This window comes from Microtus pennsylvanicus, chromosome 4, assembly GCF_037038515.1.
Source record: "Microtus pennsylvanicus isolate mMicPen1 chromosome 4, mMicPen1.hap1, whole genome shotgun sequence".
NCBI lineage: Eukaryota > Metazoa > Chordata > Mammalia > Rodentia > Cricetidae > Microtus > Microtus pennsylvanicus.
This window is the reverse complement of record NC_134582.1, coordinates 78514229-78536917: the sequence shown is the minus strand read 5'-3', so window position 1 is coordinate 78536917 and position 22689 is coordinate 78514229. Positions and strand designations below refer to the sequence as shown.

Sequence of the window (22689 nt, the reverse complement as noted above, 5' to 3'; positions counted from 1 at the left end):
GGATCGCATACAGGGACAAACTTCCTCCTGCGCTTCTGTGGGCGGGCGCAAGAGCCTATTCAATGTGTCTGGCAAAGCTTTATGGGTAACGGGAGGACTTGAGGCATGCGCAGAAGACTCAAATTGTGTCGTGAAATAACCCGCTGAACAACAGCCGAGCAAGGCGTTCTTCCCCCACATGCGCCCGGGGAGAATGCTGCTCCCTCCGGTGGCCAGGAGTCGCAGCCCAGCTAGAGGTGTTCCCGGGGCTGCCAAAATAGATGAAACTCATCACCCTAGGGGTCAGAAATAAAATAATGGTCACGGTGAGTTTGTTTGTTTTTGAGATAGGGCTTCCTCTGTGAAGCCCTGGCTGTCGTGGAACTCACAGATCCACCTGCCTCTGCCTCCTGAGTGCAGGGGTTAAAGAAACCCTATTGTCAGTGACATAAATAGAGTGACTGGCTCAGGGCTTCCCGGGAAGTGAAGGAATCACCACCCAGAGAGCAGGAAGGGGCTGAGCATGTAGAGGAAGTACACAAATTCCTCAGGGCACAGAGATATCCAAGGCTGGAGTGAGGTAGGGAGAAAGGAGACTGGGCTCAGGATGTCATGAGTCCAACTTAACTCTAAGGAGGAAGGATAGTTAGAGCTGGCTGCCCCTTCCTAAGCCTGTATCTGCAATGGATGCATTGATCACCGTACAGTAGGGCCAGAGAGGGAACAGAGGGACAGGACACGGTGTGAAGACTATCAGGATTTGTTTTTCTAGTGAAGGCTGCCCTCAAACCTGTGGTCTTCCTGCCTCAACTCAGGAGTGCTGGGTTGTGTGTGCCAAAATACCTAGCATGGAATCCCACAAAGGCAATGCATATCAGTCTTCAAGATATTCAAGGCTTCTCTTGTAGGAGGTAAAGGATGAGCAGGGATTAAGAGAAAAAAGCCAGATGTGGTGGCACACGCCTTTAATTCCAACACTCTTGGCAAGCCAGATTTCTAAATATGAGGCCAGCTGGGACAACACAGCGAATCCCCTCCCCCCTTTCTTTTTCAAGACAGGGTTTCTCTGTGTAAACAATCCTGACTGTCCTGGAACTTGCTTTGTAGACCAGACTTTCTGAGCAACACCTGCCTCTGGGACTAAAGGTGTGTAGCCGTTGGAAGTGTGAGAAACACAGCTAACAAATACAGAGAAAGGCTTCACCTGCTTTCCCTTCCTTGTACTGGCCAAGAGGCAGGATTTGTGAGCCTGTGGTCTGTGTCCTGTTCTCTTTCTTTAGAAGGAAACTGACACCCAGTCCCATGATGGGGCCTGGAGGACGAGGAAGGGCCCATCTATGAAGGGCTCTTTGCCTGCAGAGTACACCTCAAGCTATCCACAGAAGCTCAGTTAAGAATGGCATTTAAAGCCGGGCGGTGGTGGCGCACACCTTAAATCCCAGCACTCGGGAGGCAGAGGCAGGCGAATCTCATATGCTGTGTCCAAACTCCTCTAGAGTAGTTATTTTCTATTAAATGCAATTCTTTTGGTTTTGTAGCCCCAGCTGTCCTGGAACTTGCTATGTAGGCAGCTGGCTTCAAACTCGGAGAGATCCTCCTGTCTCTGCTTCTGGAGTGCTGTAACTAAGGTGTGTTCCACCACACCAGGCCTAAATGTCTTTTTTTTTTCTCCTTTAAGATTTATGTGGCCGGGCGATGGTGGCGCACGCCTTTAATCCCAGCACTCGGGAGGCAGAGGCAGGCGGATCTCTGTGAGTTCGAGACCAGCCTGGTCTACAGAGCTAGTTCCAGGACAGGCTCCAAAGCCACAGAGAAACCCTGTCTCGAAAAACCAAAAAAAAAAAAAAAAAAAGAAGAAGAAGAATGGCATTTAGGGAGGGGTGGCTCAGGGGTTAAGAGCATTTATTCTTGCGGAGAGCCCAGGTTTGATTTTCAGCACCCACATAGCATCTCACACATTTACACCTCCAGTCCCATGGAATAAAAATGTCCTCTACTGACCTTGGCCACTAGGCTCATGGTGCAAGAAAAACACTCAAGATTACACATAAATCTTTTTTTTTTTTTTTTGGTTTTTCGAGACAGGGTTTCTCTGTGGCTTTGGAGCCTGTCCTGGAACTAGCTCTGTAGACCAGGCTGGTCTCGAACTCACAGAGATCCGCCTGCCTCTGCCTCCCGAGTGCTGGGATTAAAGGCGTGCGCCACCATCGCCCGGCCACATAAATCTTAAAGGAGAAAAAAAAAAGACATTTAGGCCTGGTGTGGTGGAACACACCTTAGTTACAGCACTCCAGAAGCAGAGACAGGAGGATCTCTCCGAGTTTGAAGCCAGCTGCCTACATAGCAAGTTCCAGGACAGCTGGGGCTACAAAACCAAAAGAATTGCATTTAATAGAAAATAACTACTCTAGAGCAGTTTGGACACAGCATATGTGAGGTATTTTTTTTAATCAAACCTATTATGTTTAAATATAAATTGGGAAGATAGAAGTGGATTCCTTGACTTTATAGATGTTCATTATCTGTTAAAGTAGGAAGACCATATCCAACCTGCATCCACATGACCATCTTGAAAGGGGAAAACTAAGTGTAAGGCTTAATACTGGAATCAACTAACAGACATACCTCTGGGTGGGTCTGTAAGGGCATTTCCAGGAAGGATTTACTGAGGGGTGAAGACCCTCCTCCATTTCCCAGGTGAGAGTCTGGACATAAGGAGATCCAAGGGAAAAGCTTTCTGCCTGTTGGTTTTTACCTCATAGGCTAGTCAAAGCCTAGTTTCTGCCTTCCAACGTGGACTAAAGATCAGGTCTCTCCTGGGGGCTGCAGAGATGACTCAGCAGTTAAAAGCACTGTCTACTCTTCAGAGGACCCAGGTTCAATTCCCAGTGTCCACATGGCAGCTCACAACCAACTGTAACTTTAGTCCCAGGGGATTCAGTACCTTCCTCTGACCTCCACAGGCACTGTATGCATGTGGCACACAAACATACATGTGGACAAAACACCCATACACATAAATAAAAATTAGTAAAAAGAATTAAAGATCAGTGGCTCTCCAGGATTCCTCCAGGCCTTCAGCACTAGACTGCAATTGCTTCAGGGACTGAACAGGTACTGGGTTCTCAGCCTCTCCAATGTCTAGAGAGGCAGCCATTGTTGAACTATTCAGCCCATACAGTGTTCCAGGCTCACGTACCTGGAAGGGCTGGGACATGGGAGCCATAGCCTTGTACTTAGCACACTTGACTAGACTGTTCAGTAGTTACTTTACTGCCTTAGCCTTAGTTTCCTCCTCTTTAAATTGGACTATCAGTCCCATTGAGGATGTTTGGAGGACTCTTAAGGGTTAAGTGGAAATACGACTGACTGTTTCTACAGAGGACTGCTCCATAATGGTGGCCAAGACAGACCCTCCAAGACAGACACACATCCCACCACTCCCCATTCAGACCAGCAAATCACCATCACACTAAATTCTGTGTCCAAATGTTGCTTTATCTTTCCGCATGGAAGATATTCACAGTATCAAAAGTAAAGAATTAAAAAAACAAAATAAACAAAACAAAACAACAAAATCAAACACAAAGAGAGCAGTGTTGGGCCAGCAGTCCCATCAGCCCTTGGCTCACAGGCCAGCCCATCCCTGGGCTCTGAGTGTCAAGGCTGCTTAGCACCAGGAAGCGGCTCTGCTGAGGTCCTGAAAGGCCCCGCACAGCATGGCATCCGTTCCGCTTTTGGTTGGTCAGGGTGGTGGGAGCAGGGAGGGTCAACTCAGGTGGAAGGAGGAGAAACTACATCTGCAGCTTGAGTTGGGGCCTTGAGATGACCTGAAGTCGACCTGGCAGGGCTGAGGGGGAAAAAATGGCAGAATCACAGTGAGAACCAGCTCCAGTCCCACCTCTCCCCACCCTGGCCCCAGCCTGCCCTGCTGGCTCTGGGCTCCTGTGGAGGTGGTAGTAAGTTTTACTTTTGTTTCTTGGACTGAAAACAAACAATAGACTTCCCAAATGAAGATCTGAAAATTTTCAGTGCAAAATGAAATTTAAAACTGTCCAGAGGTTCTGTCAACATATGGGACAATCTTTGAGAAACTAAACCTACAGCACATCTGTCCAGATCAGGGCTGTGTGAGAGGTTGGTTGCTGGTTTTCTCACTGACAGATACTGGTGGAGGCAAATTCAGACTCCTGAGGTTCCAAAGAGACAGCCTGGGCTGGGCCCTGAGCCTGCCAGCCCTGCAGGCTCCTATACTGCCTGAAGATGATGGGGAGGAGGGCGATGGCCTTCCTATCTTGGAAGAGATCAGCCAAGGCAGAAGATGGCTGGATTAGGTTTCCTAGAAAACCAGTGAAATGTGGGTTTAGTGAGGAGGTGTGACCTTTTTCTTTCCATAGGGGCAACAGATAAATGCCTGGGGTCTTTGCTATTCCTTGTTCTTGTGGTGGTGGGGAAGAAAGGTAAGAGGGTGCTTTAGCCTTACAAGATGCCCTTGGGGTGTGGTAATCCTGGTGTGGCCCAGGGAGCCTGAGGTGACTCTGAAGAGAACAGTGTAACTTGGAGGCAGCCTGTGCATGACACAGGGGCCTCAACTCTGTAGACTTCAGGCCCCTGTACTGCCCTGGGGAGCTGTTCAGGGTCCAGGAAGCTCACCACTTCACCCCCGAGAAGAAGTTTTTAAAGCACAAAGGAGCATAGAGACAGATGGGGATCTCAAGAGTCCCCATATAGGAATCAGGCCACCTGTCCAAGCCTCCCACTGTAGTCAGGGTAGTTATGTAGTTTTCAGAAAAAAAGACATGATACAAGTACACAGCACAAGATTAATACATGTAACTGTGGGGCTCAGACATAAAAAGCAGGCTGCTCTCCCAAAGGAACTGTGTTCAATTCCTAACACCCACATGGCAGCTTGTAACTATCTGTAACTGGGATTTGACACCTTCTCATAGACATACATAAAGGCAAAACACCAACGCACATAAAAATAAATTATTTAAAAAAAAAAGGCAAGCTAGAGAGATGGCTTAGGGAGATTAAGAGCACTAGCTGCTTTTCTAGAGGTCCTGAATTTGATTCCCAGCAACCACATGGTGGCTCACAACCATCTGTAATGAGATCTGGTGCCCTCTTCTGTCATGCAGGCATACATGCAGCAGAACACTACACATAATAAATAAATAAACAAATCTTTAAGAAAAAAAAAAGACATGGACACGAATAGCCTTGGGCCTCAATACAGTGTACAAACTGCCTAGATCTTCTGCAGTAAAGTTCCAGTTTTGGGTACATAGCCCGAAAACATTATCCAATATATCAACAGTTCAGATAAATGGATTTGTGCAGGTATCTGGAGGGAAGGCCAGTTTCTCCCCAAAAGCAGCTTAGCTACTAGTTCCTCAAGGAACATGTCCTACTGGGGAAGAACCCTCCCTAACACCTCCATGATCAGCAGTGACCTAGAAGGTCTTGCTCTAGCTCACCTGCCTTCACTGTTCCCTTGGGGATGGTCTCTTCTACTGCTTACTGCACTGAGGAAGCAAATGAGGAAGCGCAATGCCCAAGCACAGTGCAACTCTGTTAAGTCTACTGGGAGGGAGGCTGAGCCCCAGTGATGCCATCCTAAGAAGCAGACCTTCAGGAGAAGCAGCAGCAAGATTCAGGGAGGGCCTGACCAGGGAGGTGTGATGGAGAACAGAGGCCTTGGGTGCGTAGACACACAGAAAAAGACAGGGTGCAGATAATCAGTCACTGAGCTTGGATATATGGTTGCTACAGGGGTGAAGAAAGCGGGACAGCAAGTCTCAAGTCTTCCTCCCCAGATACAGAAATCAGAATGACTTAGAGGGGCACAGAAAGTGGCGGGTCATGGGAAAAACAGGGTGCAAGTACCAGCTGAGGTCTCTGCCTCACTGAGCTGTGCTAGGAGTGGTTTTCTTGAGGCTGAAGTTGGTCCAGTTCACAGCAACTTTCTGACGAGTTTGCTTTGCAGAATCCAAACAGAACCTATTGGGTTTAGGAAATATGGATAAAACATAGTAAGAAGTTCTCTCCTGTTCTCACTGGATCCTGCCACTACACAAAATATGTCCCATTCACTAAGAAACCAGCTGCAAGTCCAGAATGCTAATGTATACTATAATCCCAGCACTCGGGACTGCCATGAATTTGAGGCCTAGCTCTAAACAGGCACAGCTGTTTCCAGGTGTTTGGGTTTGACAGGCACGAGAACCTCATTGGCTTGAGAACTGCGCACAAGGCAAGAAGACAATGCATGACAACTGCTGTGAGACACAACTGTCCATCATCTCTACCTTACCCTCACTGGACTGAGCTGCTGTGAGACACAAACTGTCCATCATCTCTACCTTACCCTCACTGGACTGAGCTGCTGTGAGACACAAACTGTCCATCATCTCTACCTTACCCTCACTGGACTGAGCTGCTGTGAGATACAAACTGTCCATCATCTCTACCTTACCCTTGCTGGACTGAGACTTACCCTCAGACTTTTGTACACATTGCCCTGTGGCTGTCATTTTACTTGGTGAGCTCAGCTCAGTCTTATTCACCTTTCCCAGAAAGGCCTCCTCAATTTCCAGGTTGGTGAAGGTACCGCACCCCCCACAACAGTGTTCCCGTCATGCCTTTATGCCTCCACCAGTACCAATCAGTGAGCTTTGTATTTCTGAATCTCTCCTTGTCTAGACTGTTCCTAGATTCTGACCCACTAGAAGAGAAGTACAAATAAAACCCCAGCATTTGGGAATCAGAGAATGGAATCTCTGGGAGTTTGAAGCCTTCCTAGTTTACATAATGAGTTCTAGGGCAGCTAGGGCTACACTAAAACCCTGTCTGAAATGAGCAAGAAATAAAAATATATAAAGTTGGAAAAAGTCCTAGTTTCCCATCCCAACATGGCTCCTTCTCCTTATGCCTTGCACCTTCTCAGATGCTAGATCTTGCCAAGTGGCTACCTGGGTTCAGGCTACATGGAAGGCCTGGAAGGGTAGTGAGGATCCCCATGGACTTTCTCAGGCCTGAGACACAACATGGGGCTCAGGAATGGACATGGGGAGAAGCAGGCAGCATATACCTACCTCTTGAAGTACTCCACCTCGCGGTCTGTCTCATCCATCTCCACCCCATCCATGTCCTTGGGCAGGAACACATCGTCTAGGAAGACACAGCCAGGAGGGCTCAGTGCCCATGGCCAGGCCTCTGGGGTCATGCTGGGGGCAGTGCTGCCCATACACGGGGACTGCCCTCCACCCCGTGGCTTGGTTGGGGTGGGGGTTCAGCCACTTGGTTCCTGGTGCACTCACCCAAGGAGGAGGCTGACTTCTCCTGTTTGCGGCTCCTGCGGCTGCGACCTTTGCCCTGGGACAAGCTCTGTGGCTTTGCTGGGCCTGGGGTCTGCACAGATTCCTGCTCCAGAGTCCGTGCCTTGGCCTCACCTGGCCAGTTCTGCCAGGAACTACCCTTCTTCTCAATTTTGGGGTTGTCAGCCCAACTTGGTCCTGGCCGGCTCCCCCGGCTGCCCTCTCCAGGTTCTGCGCAATTACCCACTTTGGCAGGCTCTGGGCCCTTGCCTGGCTGCTTGGAGTTAGATGTCTGGCTCTTGGCACTGGGCGCCTCTAGGTTGCCTGGGGCCGGACCAGCCTCACTCTTCTTTGCTTGATTTCCCTGTTTCTTGCTCTTTCTTTGCTTCCCACCTGTGGTTACAGGCTCAGCCAGCTCCTGCTTGCAACTGGGAACTTCCTTCGAACTTTCCTCAGAGCTTAGGTTGCCTGGCTTGGGTGTCTTGACCCAGATCACCCGGGACAAGTTGGGCACAGTGTTGAGTCGTCTCACGAGCCCATTCTCAGGGGTACCAGGAGGGGGACCCCGTACCTCTGTCCATGCTGGGTGAGGGGCTCTTCTTTCTGCCCATGGTATGACTGGCTCACTTGGAGCTTGTAATGTGTGGCTCTGAAGGGAGCCTAAAGTCAAAGGGGACAGGTCAAGGTTGATATCAGGCTGTTGCTCAGAGGAGCCATTGAGGTCTGAGGGGGGTAGAGTCTGGGAATGAGGTTCCACAGTCCCCTCCTTAAAGCCACTGCTATCCAGGTTGAGCTCACACATGCTGAAACTGGCACAGAGGGAGTCTTTGACGGTGCTCTTGATCTCCTGTAAGCGGCTACTCAGGAAGTTATTGACCCGGTCCAGTTCCTGGTCAGGCCACTCTAGGAGCCTTTCCCTGGCAGGTCTTAGCTCCTGGCTTCCAGAAACACGATTCACCTGCTTCAGAGCTTCTGTTGCCAACCGGGCCTTCTCTTTTTCCTGCCAATAGAAGACGCAGTTTCAACAGAGGTCTGCTAGTGATCAGGTACAATGTGACACCTGACACATCAGCCTGGAACCTAGCTTTGCCAATCACTTGCTGAAGGCAGAGACTTGTGATCTCCATATGGTCCCCAACCCTGCAGGAATGAGGGGCAATGAAACCAGACAATATCAAGTTTGAGGGTGAAGTACAAATAAGCTCCCGAGGATAGAGTTTTGACAGTTTATTCATCATGAGCCTGTGTCAGTTCTGGGCCTGAAAAGGATAGGATCTGCTACCTAGGCAAGAGTGAGCATGAGCTGGAGTAATTCACTCACTCCCCAGTTAGGCCCAGTGGACTCATCTGCAAAGTTGAGACTGGTGCGGGAGAATTATCTGTAACCTGTCAATCATGTTTTAAATAAACGCTGATTGGCCAGGCAGGAAGTATAGGCGGAAAAACCAGACAGGAAGTAGAAATGATACGAGAACAGGAGAATTCTAGAAAGGAGGAAGTTGATTCCTACCAGTCCTGCATAGACCACCGAAGAAGCAGCATGTGACCTGCCAGCTGAAAAAGGTACCGAGCCATATGGCAAAACTAGATCAGAATAATTGGTTAATATAAGCTACAAGAGCTAATAAGTAGCCTGAGCTAATGGGCCAATCAGCTTTATAACTTATAGAGATCTCTGTGTGATTTTCTTTGGGGCCTGCCGGCTGTGGGGTCCCGGGAGGGTCAGAAACCCCAACAAGCAGGCCCCGTTCGTGTTACATGAGACAATAATTCTGGAATAAAGAACAAAGTGAGGATACATGACTATGGACAGGCAGTCTCTTCAATTCTGTAGGTAGCAGGGAAAATATTATTATGCAGTCTTAAAGGAAATAAGATGTAGGAACTGAAAGGCTCTGAGTGGCTGACTAGTGCTGTATTAATGAAGAGGGACATCTCTTAAAAAGGTCTCTCACTGGGCTTGAGAGATGGCTCAGTGGATAAGAACACTGGCTATTCTTCCAGAGGTTCTAAGTTCAATTCCCAACAACCACATGGTGGCTCACAACCATCTGTAGTAGAGTCTGATGTCCTCTTCTGTCATAAAGGTGTATATGCAGATAGAGCACTCATATACATAAAATAAGTCTTAAAAAAAAGTCTCTCACTGCTCAGTCAGTTCCATATGTCCAAGTTCACATCTAAAGTGTCTTAGAGCATACCATGATCAGTGACAGGGCCCTCACAAGATTAAAGAGCTTGAGTGAAGACTGGGAGGCCTCAGTCCCAAGAAGTTGGGTCCTGTAAATCATCTTTGGCAGACTTGAATCAGAACGGAAATCAGTCTGTGGGCTTAGTTATCCAAATCTGTCTGCCTTAACCCAAGAAACCAGAGGCTAAGAAGGCCTCTACAGGGAGCTAGGAGTCAGATGGGAGGGCTGTGGCAGGGCACCACCTCATGTATTTCCAACTGCCTTGCAAACTGAGGGGGAGACAGAGGGAAATGAACAGGAGAGAAAACTTCCCATCATCTCAGAATCAAGGTAAACATTGTGATCCTCGGCCCAGCGGGCAAGCGTGTATTCTTAACTCTTCTGAACTCTGACTAAATACCTAAACTCAGCTTTCCTTAGTGTTCCTTGGACTCTCTTTGAACCCTACCTTCCAAGTTTGTAATTTAGGAGAAAAAGTTGCTCTGAGGATGGCTATAAGGGTTGGTGCCAAGTCTCCTTCCCATGTGCCAGAACTCTGCCTACTCAGGTGAGCAGACATGGCCTGGAGCAGTGTACTGGAGACTGTAGGGATGGGCTCTCCCTGTCTTCTGAGTCAGCACAGCCTGACTTCTGGTTGTTATGGATATGGAAGATTTTACTCACTCCAGAATGTTTGCTATTATGTCCAGAAAGTCTGAAAAGTACTGGTGTGAGCAGCGCCTCCTCATTACAAACACTGGCATCGAAAGGAGAAAGCACGGAAATGCACAACCCTGGCTCTGTGTAGCAAGTCATTTTTAACCCCCACCATTGCCCTTGTTGCATCATATTGCCAAATTTACAGATGTGAACCTAACCTTGGGCAAGAATACAAAATTAGTTCAAGGTTAGGTGGCTAGTAAGAGGCAAAATCAGGACAGGGCAACAGGGATGACTGAGAAGTTCCAGACTTTTTCGTTTCATTTGCTCATTGACTGTACGGCAATGGGCTAAGTTCTGTGGGTGCAGCTGGATACAAGACACATACATGGTCTCTGCTTCCCAGCTTCAGTCAGCCAAGGAAAAGAATCATAAATGGACTGCTTAATTCAGAGTGACAGTGTCAGATGCTACAGGGCAGAGAGTACAAGGTGCTGTTAACTCAGCCAGGGTCATCCGAGAGTTCCTGGATCACTACTGAAGGGTGTGTGCAATTATCCTGGAAAAAAATGCGATAAATGCGTTCTAGGTGGAAGGAACTAGTAAAATCAGGGAAAATGGAAAAGCACATCAACAGGAAGCAAAAACTATGCAGAGGTACAGTTTTGTTTTTACCAGAGGAAGTGTGGTGCCTAGAGACCTTAGGAGAAAGGAAGGTAGGTTAGAAAGTAAGGCTGGAAGATGAAGCTGGTACGCTAAGCAGCGGCTGGATCCTAAGGAGCTCTGCAGGTTGTAAAGAAGTCTGGGTCTGAGTCTGAGGCAGTCGGTGCTTACCAACCAAAGGCTCTAAAAGCAGACGCTGTGGGTGGAGAAAAGTGGACTGGTTTGAGCTGGGGGTGAGCGATTATCATGGAGAAGGATTTTTGGGGTTAGGCAGGAGGGTAAAATGACACATGTCCAGAAAACATTACCCACTGCTACAGTTGCTACAGAGGCCCCCATAAACCAAGCACCCATGTGCCAGGCTTCTGCCCAACTTTCCGTGCATCATTTCATTTCATCCTCACAGCCATCTATGACCTAGGTTCCTGTCATTCTCATTTTATAGATGGAAAAACTGAGGCTTAGAGATTAAGTGATTTGCCCAAGGTCATACAGCAAGTGCGATCAAGCTGAGCTTCAAACTGAAGTTCAATTCCAAGGCTCACTGCTTTCAGTCACAATGCACTTTCCCATGACAGTGGCCAGTGTTCAAGGTCAGGCTACAGGGTGAAGTGGCCCCCTTTACTGAACAGATAATGGAGAAGAAAAGGCAGGCCTCTTTTGTGACATACTGAGTTTGAGGTACCTGCAGGACGTTCCCAAAGAGGACCACTAGTTAGCAGAGATGCCAATGTCAAGTACAGGGTAATAATACTAATTAGATGGCTTCTCTTTCCCAGAGAAATGTGCAAAGTCTAGGCAAGGGACAAGAACTCACAAATGAGAAAGAGGTCGGAGAGGTAGGTGAGAAATATGGAGAAGATGGTGACCCCACTGCTCCTTTCTAGGCCCTGCTTGCCTGAAAGCCAAGGAGTCAAAGACAAGGTTTAAAGGGGCGCACGAACAAAAGGGCAAAGGTCACTTAGTGAACAACTATGACAGGCACATAACCAAGACATAACTTGGACTTGGCAATAAAGTGGTGACTGAGGGTGTGGACAACAGTCTTTGGTTAGGTGACAAGCGGGGAGTGAGAACAATGAACATGGATGTACGGCTTTCAAAAATTACCACTATGATGAAGGAAGCAAACAGGGAGAGAGCAGGAAAGGCTCCAAATTTCAGGAACTGTCTGCCTTTGAAAGGCAACAGTGGGCACAAAGACATGGGATGGGAGCCAGACGAGAGGAGAGACTACAGATCTCTTTGGTAGAGTCTGGGTTGGATGGAGCCAGAGACATTTACCAATCAAAAGCTTTGAAAATAGAGCAGGCAGCCTAAGGTGGGCAAAACAAACAAACAAACAAACAAAAAAACCAAAAAAGCCTATATGGGCTTGGGGTGGGAGAAGGACACTTCCTTTCAATGAGGAGGTGTGTCCAATGGTCTTTTCCTTGATGAAAACAGATGTGAACGTACTTGCTAAAAAAACAAAACAAAACAAAACAAGGGAAGGCAGTTGAGAGCCTAGAGCTGGAGAAACAGTCTGACAAAGGGCCATGTGAATGAATGTGCATGACAAGGAACAGGACTGGGGACTACAGGTCAGCTGAGTGTCACATCAACACTGTCACATGCTACCTCTGGGTGTAGAAGGGGAGAGAGGATAGATAGGATGGGATGCAGTTTTTCTGAGCAGATGCGACAGATGGGCAACAGGCAAGGAAGTGACGAGAACTGGTAAGAAAGAGAGTGACTGAGTGATGGGTCAGATCACTTTCTCTTTACCAATACTCAGCTCAGGCGAGAGAGTGCTAGATTGGCCTTGGAAGAAACGAAAGGGTCAGATGACAACATTAAGTGGATAAAGAAGAATGGCTGTGAGGTTGCAGATGGCACAGAAAAGAGTGCAGCTTCAAAAGATCAGGGACTAGTCCCTAAAGGCAAGAAAAAGAAAGTAATGTCTGAAAGTGAACAGATGCTTTGACCCATCTCCCGAGGTGGTAGAGCAAGCAGTCATCACTAAATACCTATGGGGAAGTTGGATTTTTTTGATGGCAGCCAAACTAGTTAAAACCAGCAGGGGAGGCTAATCTGGCACTGAGACCACCTATGTATGTTTGTCCTTATCTACAGGCTAGGTCTAGTAGACAGTGACTGTGCAGGGAGCTTAAGACCAGAAGGGTGTGATGAACGGCAGCCTAGAGAGATATATAAGTTGCAGGGGAAGTAGAGCAGCAGACTCCCCCAGGGTGGTTGCAAAGCAGGGAACATCTGAACTGAGCCCTGGAGAGACATCATTCAGGAAAGGTGTATAGGTTTATAAAAGGCACCAGACCTGGGAACTACTGAGCATGCCCTCTGGGGCATGCTTAATGAGGCCAAAGACCATTGTAACCTACTGAACACCTCTGCAGAGCAAGTGGGTGGGAGCAACGGAAGGTTGAACATTCTATGACAGTAACAACAGGTTCACTACTTCAGGCTGCAGAAGGATCTTGGTTGTCCTTGGGCTGGAAAGACGGAGAATCACTTCTGCCTTCCAGAGCTCTAGGGTTGTTTGACCACCCAAGAAATAAAACTAGCTGGCTGTCAAACCAAATCTCTTCAGAAGGTGGCTCCTTCATGAGGCACTGTGCAGACACAGCTGGGAATAGGCAGGCGAAGAAGTAATGAAGCCGCAGGTGACAAGCCATCAACCCCAGGGCTCATCTAGCAGCAGGGCTGTCCAGGAATAGCTCCCTGGGTTTAATCCTCCACAGAGGACTGCTTCATTCCCATGGCTTCAATTACATCCCTGCGCTCGCAACGCCTAGTGTTATGGCCCCACTTGCACTTGAATGGCTCACAGGAACCTCTGAGTCAAAGTGCCCCTACTGCATCCAGTCTTCCGCAACTGCCATGTTGGCTCCATCACAGGTACCATCAGCATACTGGCTGAGACACCCAACTGTGCCATCGTGCTGTCATTAGAATACCCAAGCCTGTAGCTCCTGCTGTCCTCACATCTCTCTGCAGTCCTACTCTCAGTCATATCCCCCTTGGTCTTGTGTTTCCTCACCTGGGGTATCAAACCTAGTTTTCTTGCCCTCATCTTCCCACATGCCTTCTGTACTACCACACTGAAACCAAACTACAGACCTGACAAGTGCTCTATTTGATGTCAACCATCAGGTGACAGCCGTTCATCTGGAGGCTAAAGTCAAAGCTGCTCTTCGATAGGGCCACTGAGGCTATCTTCTACTTCCACTACCTGCCCCACTTCTCTGCTATTTCAGCTTCGGCTTTACCACCCTGCCTGTGAGATGTGCTGTGCCTGCTGCCAGGAGAAAGGCCCTCCTGATATATCTGTCCTTACTTCCTGGGACTCAGAAGGTCAGTCAACCTCTTGTACAGTCACTTATGGGCAAGAGAGGGTATGTCCCTCACTCTTGGTACTTGTCACACTCTATTGTGCTTGTCCCGTTTTGTCTCCTCACTGGACTAAGCTCTCAGGTAAGAACTTAAGTGTTACATTTTGGCTCCCAGTATTTGTGGACGTACTTGATGAATGAATAAATGACCAACTGTAGCAAGTCCTCAGCTTGGAGGACTCGAGAAAGCAGCTTGTATATGAGACATTTCCTTCTCCAATTACTTGTCCCAAGTTTTGACCCTGATGCCTCCCGGATTCATCCAGACCTTCCCATAGCAATTGAATCATACCAACTATTTTTTTTTTTTGGCAGCCAGCACCAATCATGCCCTAGAGGTCTTAGGGCTTCGGTGAGAGATTCCTTGGGGAGGAGAAGCAGTAGAGTTGAGCTCCCCCCCACACCCACCTTCTTTTTCAGCTTGTGCCGGGCCCGCTTGGCAGCCCTGGCGCTGTTGGGGACTTTGGGCTCCGTGCTGTTGATGAATTCCAGCAGCTCATCCACATCTCGGTGGTCCACCGCAGGCTCCCCAGGGATCCCGCCCAGGGCGCCCCCCTTCATGGGCAGCTCCTCTTTCCGCCTGGTCAGCCTGGAGCGGAGTTTCTCCCGGATCTCAGTATAATTCCGACTCGTCGGGGCAGCGGGTGGCTGGGGGAGGGGAGTTGCTGACATTACACCCTAGGCCTGGGAGGCCCATAGCACTCCCACCCGCTGGCACCAAGTATGTGGTGAGAAGCCAGACCCTTATTCTCTCTAGCATCAGCCACCAAATGACTTCATCCTCAATAGGCTCTGAGCTGAAGCAGTGGTAGGTAGGAAGACGAGGGCAGAGCTTGATGACCAAGGACTGGGGAGCCAGGGAAGCAGGTTTGAGCCCAGGCTTTATCACTAGGAAGCTGTATGACCTTGGGTAAATCACTGAGTTTTTGTGAACCTCAATTTTGTCACCTCTAAAATGAAGATAACAATGCCTAGCTCAAAGGTGACTAGTAATTTTGAATTATTTCCACCTCTCTCATCTTTGACTGCTCTTCCCTAGCCAGCAGCCTTTTCATCTTCTGAGACTTCTGAATCACTCCCCTGTCTAGACACAGCATGTACCCTGATCTGAGCCTCTTTCTTGGCGCCATCTATGCTCACGGCCTGTACCTCGACTGGCTGTCACACTTGGGGAACTTTTTGCTTCCACTCTGCCTTCATCATGTACAAGCGTTCACTTCTCTGGGATTATACACGTATACATACTCATCAGAATCATAGCTTTCTCTCTGCCACTTCCTTTCCTTTTGCCTAAAGAAAAAAAGTCAATCTTAAGAGAAACCACGAGAAGAACACAGCCAACAAAACGTTAAGCAAACCCGACCTCACAAGTGTGCCTCGAGGCGGAAGCAAGCAGCTGTAGGTGCAAGGACTCTCAGTCCCAGTGCAGTAGTCACTACCATGAGCAAGGGGTCTCTCCGCTGCCCCTGGCTGCCCAGCCCTCTCTGCCCAGGCAGGCTCACTCACCGCATTGTGGCCGAAGAACTCACAGTAGCAGCAGTCACAGAACTTCCCATCGCGTGGGTGGGTGGAGGACGAGGTGCAAGAGCTGCGCTCAGAGCTGCTATCCTCTTCCTCGCCCAGACCCTCATCTGCCTCACAGGCCAGGCCACTGTGTGCAAATTTGTGCCCCTTGCACCCAGGGTCCCTGCTGCAATGGAGAAGGGCCCAGAGGTGAGAGTAAGTGGTGCAGGCACAGAATACAGCAGGAGCCTAGAAAAGTGTCCCAATCCCCAGCCACCATTCCACTGCCCTTCACTGGCCATATCAGGGCCTCTTGCAAAGAACAGAGCCTGAGAAGAGTCTCTACTGCCTCTTAGGCCGTCACAGTACAAAGACTGACTCTGTGTAAGCTTCCTGCAGACACCTCTTTGAGGGCACTGTGTGGATACCTCTCTAGCTTGCTGTTTTATCAAGCCTTGTGATAATAGGCTATTCATCATTTCTTTCAAATAGGTAGATAGACAGTATGCTACTTAAAATTCTGAAGGAGTTCCATCACACAGCAGGGCAATCTACATCCCAAGGGCTTAGGGAACAGGAATCTGAACAGACTCATGGGCTGATGGCTCTGGTACAGCCCCAAACGATCAATGAAAACAGTTTTACTCCTACTTTCCCAGGGTCCTCACAACACATTTGCATCTGGCATATGCGTGAGCAGGTAGAGAGCCTCCTGAACCAAGAGCTCTGCGATGAGAAAGAGCAGATGTGCCTCCTGGGGACTACAGACTACAAGAACCACTGCCTGGACCCAGAAATGTACTCAGCACGTCATCTAGCCATCCTTGAAGACCTGCAAAAATCAGTGCCACTCCCCATTTAACAGCTGTGGAGATTGAGGCTCAGAGCACAGCCCAACAGGTAGTAAAACACAAACCTATGTTTCCCTGTGTACAGAGTCCATGCTTTCTCCATTTACATTCTGTCTCTGGACTCTGGCAATAAGTTGGGGCAACTTACAAACAACATTTTCCTAGGGTAAAGATGAGACAGGCTGAGAGGTCCCAGAATCAGAGCTGGGAAGAACCAGAGCCCTATGATGGGTCAGCAGCAGCTGGAGCACTGCAGAAGCTGGTCCCATGTTTCAGAGGAAATAAGAATTAGGTGACAGTCTAGGACAGGCCAGTGTAGCCCAAGTCTGCTGTCAGAAAGGTCAACAAACACACGGTAGAGGTTAGAAAAAGGCAGCAGAAGTTGTTGCCAATGGTGCCTATAGTTTATTCCAAGTTCACAATTCTATTACAGTAAGCAAAATGCCGTTTAGGAAAATTAAAATATCCAATGTTTCTGAAGATACAGACAGACCACTACTCTTTATTGGTGATTACATGGATTCAGAGAATCCTATAAAAAGCAGTTCCCCTACCTATTCTCTTTTCTGCTAGGGATTAAACTCAGGGCCTGCTGCACCTACCCTCAGCACTCACAGGCTCCTGTGTGCTCTCTCCTCCCTCCCACTTCACTCTAGGTCTCTCTATACAATTGAGGCTGGCCTCGAACTCTAGATCCTCCTGCCTCTGCTTTCCAGTTGCTAGGCTTATAGGTGTGCATGGCGGAAAGCAGTTTGCCAATGTGTGTTAAGAACCCTCCCAAGAAACAGCGACGAAAAAGTTTAAAAGAGGAAAAAGCTTTAGGCCAGGATATCTTTAGATGTTGGTTATGTTAAAATGATAGAATTACCTAAATGTTCTGCAACTGGAGACCAGCAAAATTAACTACAGTTAATATTCTCCAGCCCCAAATACTGAGCATTAAGAACAAAACACAGGAACCCAGAAGTACTAAGTGAAAACTACAAGATCCAAGTCAATACTGACATCATCAACAGTATGAGACAGACATGTGAGATGACAAAGCCAAGAGTGGTGGCAGTGGGGCAGCGAAACCCCAGACTGGGAATACAGATATATAATAGACAGTGTCAACCTAAAAATCACCTGCCTTCAGTACATTCACATCCAGATACAGACAACAGAATCACAGAGCTCCTAGGGCTCTACAGGGCCCAAATCTATTCAAACACAGGCTTAGGACGCTTATCACAACAGTATTTTTCTTGGTTAAAAATTTGGAAATGAAAGCCAGGTGGTGGCGGCACACACCTTTAATCCCAGCACTCAGGAGGCAGAGGCAGGTGGATCTGAGTTTGAGGCCAGTCTGTCTACAAAGTGAGTTGCAGCACAGTCAGGACTGCACAAAGAAACTCTGTCTCAGAGGGGGAAAAAAGTCTGGATGAGTCAGGCATGGTGGTGCACGCCTTTAATCCCAGACTCAGGAGGCAGAGACAGGTGGAGCTCTGAGTTCGAGGCCAGTCTGATCTATGGAGTAATTCCTGGATAGCCAGGTTTATAGAGAAACCCTGTCTTAAAACACTAAAAAAACGTAACAAGAAAACCCCCAAAACCAAAACAAAACACCCCCTAAAACAACAAAGAAATAAACAAAAAACCCACAAACAAAACCCCAAAACCATAGATACTTAAGTCTTAAGTTAGGGAAATAACCATGATATTTAAGAAGTGTTGCTATGCAGGCCAGCGGTGGTAAGAAACACCTGTAATCCCAGCAGCAGAAGGCTAGGGCAGGAGAATCACAAGTTAGAGGCTATCTTGGGCTGCACAGCAAGTAACTGTCTCACGGCCAGGTGGTGGTGGCACACACCTTTAATCCCAACACTCTGGAGGCAGAGGCAGGCAGATCTCTAGTTTGAGGCCAGCCTGGTCTACAAATCAAGTTCCAGGACAACTAGGACAGAGAAACCTGTCAGGTGGGGGGGAGGGGGGAGGAGAAAGAACCTGTCTCAAAATGAAGAAAATAAAAAATTGCTAAAGTATTTATCAAATATAGAACTGATTATGTCATTTATATACCAAAGTATTTTCAAGAAAACAGGCCAGTTATAGAAGTTTCTCTTTAGGTTGTGAAGACCCTTTTCTTTTTTACACCTGAATTGTTCAAAACTTAAATTATAATGAAAAAAGCCTTAATTTAGAATTTATGGAATTTGGCGCCAAGGTTGAGCACAGGACATCATGCACACTAAGAGTGTGCTCTAGTGCTGAGCTACTTCTTTCAGCCCAATCTGTACTCGGATTTCTATCCTAACAGTGTTCTTAGCAAGTTTCCACAGCTCCTGGCTCCAGTGAGTACAGAGTGGTGCCTTTCACGACACTCACTTACCTGTGAGTGCTAGGGAGTGGCTGCGAGCTCGGTGGTGGGAGGAGAGGCCCACCGCAGTGCCCACCGCAGTGCCCGCTGCAGGGGTGGTTGCACCCAGAGAATGGCGGAGGCATCTTCAGGAGTGGCATGCTGGTAGAGGGCAGATGGGGGCTCTGACAAGGCCCTGGGGGGTGGGTGGCAGTGGCAGTAGCCACAGGGCACTCTGAAGCCTGGGCAGGGAAAGGTGCTTCCGGGGTGGAGGGCAACACATGTGGGTGGGACGGTGAGCTGAAGGAGCCGGGGTGAGAAGGAATCAGAGATGCTGGATGTGGGGGATGGCCGGTAGGGCTGTTAGGGGGAGCAGTGAGGTCTGAGTGCTGGTGGTGCTCCGAGACAGGGAAAGCCTCACCTGTAGGCGGAGGGGAGAAAAAGGGGTCAGACCTGGGAAGGAAAGCCAATAGGCTCACTGCCACATCATCCTGCTTACTATGACCAGAGGGCATAGTCTCTCAGCATAAGGCCCCTGAAGAGGACATGGATAGCAGGTCTGTTGGACAAGTTTGAGAATCCCAAGCCAAGGAGGCTGTGGCTCAGCTGTGGAGTGAACAGAGGATATCTCTGCTGTTTCTCTGGGTTCCTCTAGGAGCTACCTCCTCTTAGGCATTCTTTAGGCCTGAGAAAGAAAGCTACAGCAACCTTGGGATCTGCCGCTGGGCCACATGGACCAGAGCAGACAAGGTATGTACACCTGACTCCTGGGAGGCTACAGATCTCTGACTGAAGTAGAAAAAAGCTCTGGTGACTCCATCATGGACCAAGATAACTGGAGTTATGCATTCAAGTTACATAACTTTAGAACAGCACCATTTTGAGGAACTCCATCCTCCATTAAGAATTATGACAGTAACAATCCAAATTTTCCCTCTGGGTCTCTGAGCATTAGATTTGAGTTTATAAGACTCCTGTAGCCTGCATGCCACCTGCCAGTCTCCTGTGGTTAAATACAGTGCTCTACAGCTATTCCTAAGGTAGACAAGGTGTGGAAAGCCAAGGAAGCAGGGGTGGCTCAGGTTGTCAATGGTACAGAGGGCAGGTGTAGATGATCTAAATCTTACTTCCTAGGGCTTTCCTAGACCACTTGCTCCTCAGACAGTATGAGGACTTCTCCTGGACCCAATGTTAAGCCAATGACAGCAATGAGGGCATTTTTTTCCCCGTGTGCAGCATTTTATAACTCCACAGTCTTGCAGATCTTCCAGAGATAGTCAAGGTCTAGGTTGTCCCTGCTGCCATCAGAACAGGTCCATGTTTACTTACTGACTGGGTCAAAGTAGAGAGGCAAATGGCTATTTACAGAGGGGGCCCAGTACTTTCCGAAGCTTAAAGACTCACCAGGGATGGCAGGAGGGCTACCAAGTGAGCCACCTGGCACAGCCCCGCTGGAGTGTGGGGAATTCCAGAGGCCTGAGAGCTTATGTGCTGACAGGAACGAGCTGGGATCCCAGTCCCCTGAGTTGCCATGGCAGGAAGAGGAGGAAGATGAGGATGATGAAGAAGAGGACGAGGATGAATGAGAGTCACCCCCACAAGACTGTGATTTGCAGGGTGTATGTGACAAGGAAATCTGGAAAGGAGAAAGAAAAAGGCTCATGGTCAAACTGTGGAACTGACCTGCTCCTTAAGGCCCTCAGGTTATGACTGAACCAATAAGCACAAGTCACACTGGGTTATAATCAAGGGCCAAGCAAGTACTTGGAAGGGACTACCGTGTTCTCAGTTCCATGGCTGTGTGGATAGCGGGTAAAGAGCTTCTCGTGGGGCAAAGCCTGTCTATGAACATGGGCCGTTTGTGAGTATGAGGGCTGCCAACAAGACGAAAGGTCATAAATCACAAGTGTGGTTTAGCACTCATGCTCCTCCATCCCCCTTCTCCTTCCTTCATTTTTAAAATTTTTGAGACTTTATTTTTATTTTATGTGTTTGCCTGAATGTTATGTCTGTGCACCATATGTAGACAGAGGCCAGAAGGCATCTGATCCCCTAGGACTGGAATTATAGCAGTTTATGAGCCACCATCTGGGTGCTGAGAATCAAAACCCCAGAGCTCTTAACAATCTTTAGCCTGAGTCTTTCATTTATTTTTTATTTCTATTTCTAGTCTCTAGGTAGCCCTGGTTGTCCTGGAACCCACTATGTAGGGATCTGCCTGCCCCTGCCTTCCAAGCGCAAGAACTAAAGGTGAGTACCACCACACCCAGCCCTTTCTTCTGTTTATGATGAATACCTGTGTATGTGTATGATGTGTGTTCATACAGGTGTAAGTGCACGTGCACATGTGTCACAGTGAACAAGTGGAGGTTAGAGGGCAACCTTGGATGCAGGTCCTCACCTTCCACCTTGTTTCAAACAGGGTCTCCTTGTTGGTTTGTCATTGTATAAGCAAGAAGCTGGGCAACCAACTTCCCAAGAGTATTCTGTCTCCACTTCTGACTTTACTGCAGGAGCATGGGGATTAAAGACATGCACTACCACATGTGACCTTCTCTGGGTTCTGAGGACTCACACTCAGGTCCTCAAGCTTGTGTGGCAGGTGTTTGATGCATTAGCACTGACATCTCCCTGGCCCTGCTCCATCGACATCCTCCTGACCCTCCTTTCTTTTTTATTCCCAGCACTAAGGAGTGAGTCCAGAGCTTTGCATACACAAGACAAACATTCTACCACTGAGCTACATTTCCAGCCACAAGCAAGGAGCCTTGAAAATGAATTGATTCAGAGTAAATGAAAGTCTACAGGGAAGGAAAGCAAGAAGTCTGGCTGACATGGCTCACAAATGCCAGTCTTCCACAGCTCCTACCTATTACTGATGGCTTCGGACTGAGGCACATCTTTGTCATAGTGGTGGCCTTCCAAACAGCCTCAGGGCTGACGGTATCAGCATCAGGTGACAGCACAGGATCAAGATCTACCTAACAGGCCCAAGTCTTCTTCCCTCAGGTCTAAACCAACTTGCAAATGCTAAGTGCAGCCGGATGGTTTCTCACAGCAGCTTGGTCAGAGCTTCCTGAGGTCAGGGGAAACAGCCTGACTTCCTGAAAGGAAGCAGCCCTGCATTCAGGGGTCACCTGTCAGCTGTTACCTACCGCCACTGCATGTTCTCGACCTGTCTGCCTTTCATCCTCCTCCATGCTTTTTCGGCAACTCTGGCAGACCCATAGAGGCATCTCGCCTAGGAGGTTCTTCACGAGCTTTGGCATGAAGTCAGGGGGCAGCTTCTCACCCTGCAACACCAGTCCATTTTGTGAAGGGCCTTCTTCCCAGCCTTTGCGCTCGCGGTGACACAGCAGGCAACAAGTCTGCACAGACTGACTGGAGGTGGGGGGAACCTGTCCAACACACAGACACAGGGGTTCCCAGGAGGGGGAAAGGCTGTCCTTAGAAATGATGCTAACAGTATTCATAACACCATTTATTACGTGCCAGGCACTGGGATAGGCACTTTATAAACATAATTTAGCTTTAGTCCTTGTAACAGCTCTGCAAACAAGGTGTTCTTATTCCCATTTTTTTAAGATGAAGAAACAGATTTCAAGAAGTTAAATGAGTTGCCCAAGGTTACAGAGCTGGTGCATGGTTGAATCCCAGTAAATCTGACTCCAAAACTCATGCTCAGATGTCCTCAATATCAAAGAATAAAGAGAAGTGGCTTCTCCTTCTCTGAATTACCTAGGAAGAGCCATAGGTCTATGCAGGCTATAGACTAGTCCTCACCGGGAAGGACAACAGACGTGGTTTCTGGAC

At 48.4% G+C, this 22689-nt stretch overlaps 1 protein-coding gene across 14 annotated transcripts in view; it reads right to left on the bottom strand.

Moving 5' to 3' along the window:
- Positions 1 to 3456: 3456 nt before the first annotated feature.
- Fam193b (family with sequence similarity 193 member B) overlaps positions 3457 to 22689 on the bottom strand; it is a 34861-nt gene continuing 15628 nt past the window's right edge. For 7 of the 14 annotated variants that reach the window (XM_075969493.1, XM_075969498.1, XM_075969500.1 and 4 more), the window contains 10 exons: positions 22032 to 22274; positions 20655 to 20750; positions 20281 to 20512; positions 18910 to 19297; positions 15694 to 15877; positions 14596 to 14835; positions 7305 to 8301; positions 7080 to 7155; positions 5872 to 5985; positions 3457 to 3829 (listed from right to left, as the gene is read on the bottom strand). In XM_075969493.1, coding sequence (XP_075825608.1) covers positions 5889 to 5985; positions 7080 to 7155; positions 7305 to 8301; positions 14596 to 14835; positions 15694 to 15877; positions 18910 to 19297; positions 20281 to 20512; positions 20655 to 20750; positions 22032 to 22274 — 2553 coding nt within the window. In that variant the 3' untranslated portion in view covers positions 3457 to 3829; positions 5872 to 5888. Of the gene's footprint in view, positions 3830 to 5871; positions 5986 to 7079; positions 7156 to 7304; positions 8302 to 14595; positions 14836 to 15432; positions 15456 to 15693; positions 15878 to 18909; positions 19298 to 20280; positions 20513 to 20654; positions 20751 to 22031; positions 22275 to 22689 lie in introns of those variants that run through there. The other 7 variants (XM_075969494.1, XM_075969502.1, XM_075969501.1 and 4 more) reach the window with 6 other exon arrangements.